This window comes from Ictalurus furcatus, chromosome 24 (genome assembly GCF_023375685.1).
Source record: "Ictalurus furcatus strain D&B chromosome 24, Billie_1.0, whole genome shotgun sequence".
NCBI classification, from domain to species: Eukaryota; Metazoa; Chordata; class Actinopteri; order Siluriformes; family Ictaluridae; genus Ictalurus; species Ictalurus furcatus.
The window spans coordinates 13,763,467-13,773,573 of NC_071278.1; the positions used below are offsets into that span (position 1 = coordinate 13,763,467).

Below are 10,107 nucleotides of genomic sequence, written 5' to 3' on the forward strand. Positions count from 1 at the left end.
ATTGAGCGTCTTGCAGAACCAGTCACGGTTCTTCTGGAGACTTTGACTGTTGCACTCGCTTCTTATTTTTGCAACAAATCCCAGCAGCCTTTATTGTGGGTTTTTGTTTTTGTTTTTTTTTTGTCTGAAAAGTGTCTCTTAAGTAATATGCTGCTTTCTTTACTGACATACAAAATTTTTCTATAACGTTCAATTTAGTGCTGGACAACTAATGTCTGGGAATCTAAAATGTTTGTGTATTCAATAATGTATAAAATAAATCATAAAATAAAAATCAACGACAAAGTATGTATGTGTGTGTATATGTGTGTGTATATGTGTGTGTGTATATATATATATATATATATATATATATATATATATATATATATATATATATATATATATATATTTATTTGTACATCATATTTAATGTCTGTCTGCTGTATATTTTTATATATTGTTAAGTGTTGTGTTGTGTAGCACCTGACTCAGGAGAAACTGTACTTCGTTCGATTCTTAGCCCTGTGTTGAATAAGAATGACAGTAAACTTGATAACTACTTACTACTTCTACTAAAACAAATACGATAAGGTTAAGACCATTTCTAGACATTATTCACACATTTCAGGTTGAAATTGTCTTGTTATATTGGCAGAAACCCAAAAACTTTATTAAACTCTTATTTTCCACCTTATTATATTCTACAATTATCTTAAACATTATAGTGAGGATACACAGGCTGAAGCCGGGACTTTTACAGTTTACAATAATCCCTTTAATGGCTGTTAAATGTAAAATCTTTAGGTGATATATCTAATCTCTACCTCAGAATCCCTGTGCAGGAACTCAACAACACAGAGAAATTTGCATGTGAATCTTAGTGGGCTTATTTTCCCTGTTCCCTTCTTTCTTGTTTATATAGATGTAGATTATGGCACAGGATCACAACTCTTATTATATTTCTAAGCCCACATGACAGAAGCATGCTCAAAATGTAGTGTTTTGAAAATGTTTGGCATGAAATGTAATGTAAAACATAATTGTAAAAAGAATCAGCACAGAACGAAAGTACTGAACAATTATTAGCTCCTGTGGTGTCTAAAATTGAGTCTAACGTTAGAGTTAAAACTTTTAAGGCTTTAAACATTTTAGTTTTAAGTGTTTTATACTAAATTCGTCTGATTAACTCAAATGTAAGGACAATGCTCTAAATGTGTGTATTTTACAGCAATAAAAATGGAAAATAAAATGCACTGTGAAGTTTGTTTAAGAAAAAGACTTGCTGTAGTCTGCCGTTAGCTTTGGAGTCATTGGCAGATACAGCGATGGTTTTAACCTGCGAAGGTATTTGCTGTTCTCCAACAAATTTTGACTAAGTATACATTTTTCCAATGTCTTTCAATAAGAAAAAAAACCCACAAGATTTAGAAAAAGCCTGTAAAGCGTAATATCTAAGACTTCAAATGTTCTGCAATATTTATGCTTTTATTAAGACCCTTAATTCAGAGAATGTAATTTTTGTAATGATTAGCTGGAGTCCCATTTTGTTTTGCTTCTGGTATTTGCAGGATGTTTCTTCAACTCGAGAAACACAGTGAAACATTTTAGCCTGACAAATCATCAGCCATATTCACTGTGTACATGTTGTCATCTTACTGATCATCAGTGGGAACACATTGAGAGTCCTGGTTTATGAGACACTATTTACCCAAACAGGACCACATAGATGTTTCAGTTCTTCTTTTAAAGAAACACCTACAAATATGGAATATTCTAAAAAGAGTTTATTCGTTCCAACAACTCCCGCACCCTCACAGTCTCCTTATTCCCAGCCTCAGCCATGTACATGAATATATATATATATATATATATATATATATATATATTCATTGTAGAGTGGTTTACAAATAAACAATTATGGCTACACACATTCATCCTAGAGTGGACCCGAACACACTTTTAGTCCACTCACATATACACTTATGCACATTCGAGTGAGGGTCACACTAATGTACAACCTCTCTACAATCTTTCTGATATTTACATGCAGAAGATCCTACGACATTCCCCAACTACACAACTAGCCAATCTAAAAAATTTCACCTAAAACATTACACTGTATTGGCTTACGTCATAGTATAAAGAAAAAAAAAGTTCTCATCCTTGCACACACACACACACACACACACACACACACACACACACACACACACACACTCGAGCTGAAGGAGCAGCTCAGAAAAGAGTTCAAAGGTTACCTGGGTCAAATGTTATCCTCCCCGCAAATAACACTAAACATACACACACATGCACACATGGCAAAAGGATCGGAGTCCTCACATCTTCCCCCACAATGCCTAGGCAAATAGGCAAAACAATGGCATCGTCAGTTACTGGTTTGCCTGCCTTTTCTCCCTCCCCCACAGGCCATGGGCAAATGTACATTGTCTACTGATCACAGACAATATTGTATGTACTTAACACTAAAAAAAATGTCAGTGAAGACTTGGAAAAAAAGGATTCAAACAATATAGTGGAAGCACACCATAATCAGAGCAGTCAACTGCAATGCTCTATGGCTTTGAAATTGAACTGCATTCTGTAGAATAAATCATAGCTATGCATTTGAGATTTACTAAATAGTTTGTGCACTTGAAATTCCAAAGTACACAGACATATACACTACATATTGTGGCAGTACAAGCTTTCACCCACAGCCTTTCTCTCACAGTGACTCACTGAATGCACAGTGTCTGTGCTGCAGTTTATTTTTCTGCCAGCAGAGGGAGACAGTTTCAGAAACACGGACAATTTTGTAGAACTATATACTGTAACCCACAATGCACAGGACGGCATCTCTCAAGAGTTCTGCTTCGGGAGCGTCTGTGTCTTCCTACCCAGCCCTGGACACAGAAATGTAAAATAAAATAAAAAAAAAATCAAGAAATTAGACATGAACCACTTTTCTTTTTTTTTTCCCCATACAATGCATTAAAACAGAGGTCTTCACTCTTATCAAGACTGATCTTTGATCAAGGATTTGCTGCAGGTTTTAATCCCAGCCCATTAGTAGCCATTCCTAAAGGTCTTTAAATGACTAATAAGAATATATGATTAAACAAGTAGAATCAGAAATGGCAACTTTTTGTACTAAACCAGGCCTTTGAAAAGCTTTAAGGAAGGGGTCTGTGCAAAGTTAGGCCCAGCTGGACCAGTATGTGTAACATCAACAGTCAATTCAGCTGAGATTTTTCATGACCTGTGCCAATATAAAAGTAGTTTTGCAAATCTTTAGTATCTTGTAATTTCTAAGGAAATCATCTAAAATGCAGTTTAAATAAACAAACTAACATTTCGTAATAGCAGAAAATGAATATAGACCTCCATAAAGACAAAAAAGCAAATACAATAACTCACAGTTCACATAAGCTTCACAAGTCCAAATAACAATGACTACGTTTACATGCACATCAATATTCTGATACGAATCGGAATTTGGCAGTATACTAATTAGTACTGAGTTATGTAAACGCCTCAATCCGACTGCCCGGATCAGATTAAGACAATATTATGATTAGCTGTATTTAGGAATGGCATCTCAGGCATACTTACAACCATGTATACAGGAGTCAGCCTTCACATCTTTTCTGACTGCTGCCCGTGCAACGTCACAGAGCAATCAAACACATTAGGAGGAAATCATATACCCTCATTCATATACATGAGCTCACAGATGCCCATGATTAGCTAGTGGTGCTCTGATTGACAGGGGAGAGAGTAATGCCATCTCTCCCACCTAGAGAGGATGTCTGTGGCATTAAAGATTGGGCAAATGCATTTTCCGTTGCATCACTCAAGAGCACCACTGTTTTTTTTATTAGAAGCTTAAATGTCAAAAATATCACTATGTTACTAGATTTTTTCAGTTTGACTTGTATTTTTTTGTTTTTAGCTGTAGTTTAGTTTTAGTATGTTCTTTTATTCTGTGTTTATATGAGTAATTGGTCATATACTGATTGGAATTGGTCATAGTATGCCTAATCAATCAGCACCGAACAGTGCTGTTAGCCCCACCTTCATACATACATACATACATACATATATACACACACACACACACACACACACACACACACACACAAGGTCAACTAACTTCCTGAAAGCTTTTCCTAACTCTGATGGCTGGATTTACACTCTTTATCGTAATGCATACTGCATATGAAGTTAAATTTCCCAAATATCCCATATATATATATTCCTTAATTAAAATGAGAATACCTACGTATAAAGAGGCTGCAGCTGTAGGTGGGAACTCTTTTGTGGTGGCTGATACCCATACGAGTCAAACCCACCGATGAAGTCAACTGTCACACACATATATACACACACACACACACACACACACACACACACACACACACACACACACAGAGTCAAAAATGAGAAAAACTGTTGTGGGCAAGGTGTTAAGAACATGCATCTATAACAATAATAATACATTGTTAAACAGATAATACTTACAGCTGTCCTCATCATCCAGGAAGACTTTGCTAACATAGCAGGCGTATACAAATCCAAAAAGCTAGGACAAAAACAGAATCGAGTCAAAGAAGTTGTTTTAAATGCAGTTTGGGCAATGGGTGGTCAAGACACATTACCTCAGTTATACCTTTACCTTTTTATATAAATGTATTTTAATCTGATCTGTATAGTTTTAGTGCCTGAATATAGAGAAAATATGTGAATCATCCATTCTGTAGTGTGGTGTTTTATACATATCACAGTGCACTCTTTCATTAAGGTCTTTAATGAACTGATATGGAAAAAAAAAACACTCACTGCGAGAAACACTTGCAGGGCAGAGCTGACCACCTCTATGTACTGGTAATCCAGCAGGCAGCCACTGACTGTGATCACATGGTGGTCTTGTGGAGCCAATAGGGAGTCCGGCACTGTTGTAACTAAGCAACCAGGTCCATTCTCCATCCACCACGAGCGATGTAAAGAGGTATTAAATGTCATCAGGAAATCTCGATCCTATACATAGATGTGGGAGGGGGGGGCATAAGTATGTACTGTGCACTGTTAAACAAATAAATAGGTTACAAAGAAATATCTTAGTTAAAACTGTCTGGTCAAGTCAATTTACCCCATATGCATAATTTCAAGATATGAATAATTTGCTATGAATAAAAGAAAGAATTGTTTAAAATGTAGTCACTCATGTGATAATGGCTCTGTGGAAGTATATGACCTTCATTTTCCCACTCAGCTTCATAAGAATCTGTTTTTGTAATGCATGTCCTCTTAGCTGTGCAGCTGGATCTGTCAAGGTATACTGTCAAAGTTGTAAAACAGGGTGTAGACTGCCCTCGGTTTTTGTACATTGTTTCGGGTCATTTTCCAGTGTTGGACTTGCAAGTGTTATAACTTTTAACTTGTGCCTCACTTATGATAAACCAAAGAGCATCACCTTAAATTCAGGCATTTGAGGCCTCACAACTAATGGATTTTTCAAGAGAACTAAAAACCAAATGATGACAATATTATGCACTTTTATAAAGGTGTGCATCACCCACAGCCATCAGTGGCTGGAAGCCAAGAAAGAAAATCTGGCCATGCACTCTGGGTGGGAGGGATGGCATACTCTCTCTCCCCTGTCAATCAGAGCAGCAGTGTGAAAAAATGAGGTGGCTAGCTTCAAGTTTCTTCAAGGAAGCTTGTATTAGTCTTCACCCAGTCGGTGGTTGTTGTATGAAAGAAGAGAGTCTGCATCAGGACTGAGATCCCATATATACTGTATGCTACATTTGGCTTATTTGGCTGAGAGGAAGTGGTTATTACCTCATATAATAATTCCTACCAATGTAAGGTTTGAACGTATATGTTATTCTGGACAATAGCATTGTCTTTACATTTACATTTATGGCATTTGGCAGATGGCCTTATCCAGAGCAACTTACAGAAGTGCTTTGAAGTTTCTATCAATATCCTAATGCTGGTTCACTAGGTCAAGGACTAAAAATACCATCAGTCTAAAAACTCTGTTGGGGAGGTAATATAGTAAGAAAAGCATACAGACAATACAATATGAGATATGTGACATCCTCACTCAACTCACTCTGAAAAATCCCAAACTGTTCTTTATCTGGTCACTTTATACCTACTATTAATACTTAATAGCATTATATCTGTGATTTAGAACTCAGAAGTAAGTAGTAGTAATTCTCAGTGTTCTGACATCCACATTCATTATGATTTTCTGGCCCCCAGTGGACATGTTCAGGTTACACTCATGCATGATACGTTATAATTTTTTCCTTTTTTTCTGTGTACTGCTTATTTTGTGTACAAAAGAGAAGCTGCTTCTAAAGGCGCTTTAAAAAATAAAGTTTATTATTATTATTATTATTATTATGATGGCAAACACTTACGCAAATGTTTCTACCCAAATGCCTCATGTGTTCTCAGATAGACACAGAAGAATAAACCACGTTTTGTTTTGTTTTTTCCCCAAGAGGACGACACCAGACCCCTTGCTTACTGGCACACCTTTTCAAAGTCACTGAATTTTCAGGTTTAAAGTTCTAGGTGGCTGAAACTAAACTCCGTCTTCACTTTCCTGTGTGTATTCAAGTGAACTGACGAATTTTAGTCACGTTCGTCCTGGCTGCTTCTAGCTTACTATTATAGCCTGGTTGATGTGTTCAGTTATTAATGTTTAAATTATTTATTTGGTTATGTTAAATAGTTGGCTTGTGTGATTAAGAGTCCCAAACAAAATAAGCACAAAACATTAGTACTTCAGACAAATAATAAACCATAATAACTGAGCTAATCATTCTTCTCTTATTTACCTGAGACAGGTGGCCCACCTCCAGGTAGAAACAGATAATGAAAGCATTCCAACCGACCCAGACCACTAGCCACACTGCATACTGAACACACACAAAGTAAATGCACGTTAGTTAATACAAACCTCAAAGCACTAGACACATGTAGCAGAAAAGAAACTCAAAACACAGATTCCGATAAGCACAAGTCAAATAACGATGATGCTTTGTGTGATTTCTATTGTATGCTCTACTCAGTCAACATATGCAGGTGTGCACTTACCAGTATCTGTGTGTATGCAGGTGTGCACTTACCAGTATCTGTGTGTATGCAGGTGTGCACTTACCAGTATCTGTGTGTATGCAGGTGTGCACTTACCAGTATAAGATATCGTGAGCGGACCTGCACCGTCCCAAACACTCCCAGAATAACAGCCAGGATGTGAAAAAAGTTTGCCAAGATGGGAGCCCATTGATAGCCCAGGAAATCAAACACCTGCCTCTGCAGCACAGCCAGCTACAAACACACATATGCACACATGCATAAAGTTAATGCACACTAACCTGCGGTATATAAATAGCAACTGTCTTCTTAATGGTTAAAACGGTTGAGAGCAAAAATCTGTATTAGACATGTCTTTGTTGTAGATCAATTGGAAATTGGGGATGCACTCAAGTGTATTGGTTCTAATTATATCCATCCATCAAAATGTGGAATAATGATGTTCGAAAGCCGTTCACTAGGACATCTGCGAATGAATAATTAAAGAGCCTGACATTCTAGCTGCCCGCTTTTGAATACTTTGGATTGTTCAATCTTATAAATAGATAAGATTTGATGTAGCCAAGTTGCCTTATTTTCTTGTGCCTCGCATATACACAAATAGTGTAACCTCTCTTTCCTGGCTCCTTTAAGCAGTTTCTATGTTGCAGCACAGACCTGGCCTACATAGCAGACCCAGCATTCTGCCCAGAACGGGACGTCTGGTATTGTTGGCTCTCATAAACAGGTGAAGCTCAAAACAGGCTACAGGCATCCAAGAAACAAACAGGCTGCTTGGCACAAGTTTTGTCGATCAGCCAGGCAAAAAGAGAAGGGGCACAGAGCAAATGTACAAAGATTGTCAGGGACACTGGCAAAGGTGCCACAGTGTCAGTTTCAAATATATGCCTGCTTAATCAACACAACAGTCAATACAACTAGTATCAGTTCACAGCTGGTCGTGACGTGTTTTTTTTTATAACTATATATAAAACTGTTATATGGATGAAACTGTATATATAAAACTGTTATATGGATGATGAATGATACCATGATTGCAATTTAGTGCAACGGGTTAAAATTGGCAGTCTGTCACGCATCTATTCTTACCAAAACCAATCAAGAGTCTGTGGACTGCACAGCTAAAATGAGCCGTAAAAGGCCAATAAAACACGGTCATCCATTTAAGCCAGGGCCAGACAAATGCAACGGGCCCTTCACACACACACACACACACACACACACACACACACGCATGCAATCCCACAGCGCTCTGCTGCAGCTGTTTCCATGGAAACAGCCTGGAGCCCCAGCCCACAGCCCTATGAGAAAAGAGCCCCTACCTCAGGAGATCCCTCTGTGCCACATGCACACTCTCTCACAAAACACACACTGATCTGGGGCATTAAAAGTTTCCATGAAATCCATTCTGGTGACGCAACAATTATGTTACTGATCTCAACATTTTGAGTATTGGCTGATACCCGACACTGATCCCATACTGATGTCCTCCAGTTCTCTGCAAGACTTAGTTGCTGATTGATGTGAAACATGACAGGCCTGACGCCAGTGTGCTCGAACTCCTTAAAGATCTCAGCGACGTCTCAGCAGGTCCAGTCTTACATTTGGAACTACGTTCCTTTTCAGTTCGTGTCAATGTAATTTCTAAACAATCGATAGTAGCTTCTGTGACCTGTTAATCACAATCCATTATCACAGTATAATATATGCCCGTTAGATGTTCCTAGCATATTTTCATTTAACTCATTTGGCTGTGATAACTTGGTGGTGGTGGTGGTGGTGGTAGCACCTCAGTGGTTAAGACGATGGATTTCTGATCAGAAGGTCATGAGTTCAAATCCCAGCACCACCAAGCTGTCACTGCTGAGCCCTTGAGCAAGACCCTTAACCCTCAACTGCTCGGATGTTTGAATGAGATGAATGAAAGTCGCTCTGGATTAGGGCATCTGACAAAATGCCATGAATGTAAATTATGCAAAGAGACAGGACACAACTGAGCAGTTGAGTTAGTAAAGGGGGTCGTAAGCCCAGGTTGGTGGTGCTGGGATTTGAACTCGCACCCTTCTGACGAGTAACCCAAAGCCTTAAACACTGTCCTAATTTTGATACTCTGTACCAGACTGCTGGAACTATTAATCAGTCTGTGCAGAAATCTTAACGAGGGAAGATTTTTTACCCTTAGATTCACAAAGCCTGTTCCCCAGCTCCAATCACAGTCCCTCATATTCACTCAGACACAATTAAACATGTGAGTATGAAATCAGTGTCCAGTAAGGGAACACAGCACAAGGCGTTCACCTACCAGCTGCAAGGAGCAGATGACCACCAGCGTGCACCTCCCGTCGCAGCGGCCCATGCTCTCGCGCTTCATGCACGGCTTGGGCCCCGCGAGGCGCCGCGAGAACGACGGATCTCCGTTCAGGTCCAGCGTGGCGGCTGTATACCGTTATTTACACACCCGAACCGTCAGGGAGCCCAGCGGACTGCAGCCGCGGTTCCGTGCGTTAATACTTCAGCGCTGCTGATGATCATAACCGCGCTTCAGCCGCGTCTTCGGGTCACTTTGTTCTCACACGGAGCCGACCGCAACGGGTCGGCCACGCCTTCATTCCGCGCGAGGGGGAACCAAGAAAGCACAAAGAACAGCACACACGCGCACACAGACAGAAACAGGGAACATGTTCAACTTGGACAAATGAGCATCATATGATATGCAATCACACGGACAGCGAACGGGAGGTGGGGAGGAGAGTGTAAAAATACCGCACATGAAATCTGCGCGAGGCACAAAGCACGCCTTTGTCACTTACCACGCGCGCTGTCCGGCGTCGCCTGGAAAAAGCAGGCCAATTTTAGACAGACCGATTTAGCTGAGACTGAACCTCCCTGATGAGCATCCCTCCGTCCCGCTCGGCTCTTTGTCAACACCGACAGGAGTGTGAGAGAAAGGGATTATGGGTGGAAACCAAACCCTCGTGCAAGTTTACCAGCAGTCCGCGCGGGGGAGTG

The 10,107-nt window shown here is 39.5% G+C and overlaps 1 protein-coding gene across 2 annotated transcripts; it reads right to left on the reverse strand.

The window, feature by feature from the left end:
• Positions 1 to 1,884: 1,884 nt before the first annotated feature.
• On the reverse strand, positions 1,885 to 10,107 carry nkain1 (sodium/potassium transporting ATPase interacting 1). Of its 2 annotated transcripts, XM_053613414.1 has the most exons (8): positions 9,909 to 10,107; positions 9,401 to 9,701; positions 7,195 to 7,332; positions 6,840 to 6,920; positions 4,822 to 5,019; positions 4,504 to 4,564; positions 4,265 to 4,346; positions 1,885 to 2,885 (listed from the first exon to the last, which is right to left on the reverse strand). In XM_053613414.1, exons 2-8 carry the CDS (start codon positions 9,467 to 9,469, stop codon positions 2,876 to 2,878), a joined length of 639 nt encoding a protein of 212 aa, XP_053469389.1. In that variant the 5' UTR covers positions 9,470 to 9,701; positions 9,909 to 10,107; the 3' UTR covers positions 1,885 to 2,875. The 2 variants fall into 2 exon arrangements, with proteins under 2 accessions (XP_053469389.1, XP_053469390.1); XM_053613415.1 differs by lacking the exon at positions 9,909 to 10,107 and having other exon boundaries at positions 9,401 to 9,885.

Bases quoted from the DNA above. Each gene is read 5' to 3' on its own strand.
- nkain1 (XM_053613414.1), bottom strand. From the start codon at position 9,469: ATGAAGCGCGAGAGCATGGGCCGCTGCGACGGGAGGTGCACGCTGGTG. The intron at 7,333-9,400 runs GTAGGTGAACGC...GTGTGTTTGTAG, and splicing joins TCATCTGCTCCTTGCAGCTG to CTGGCTGTGCTGCAGAGGCA. The intron at 4,565-4,821 runs GTGAGTGTTTTT...TTTTTGTCCTAG, and splicing joins CCCTGCAAGTGTTTCTCGCA to CTTTTTGGATTTGTATACGC.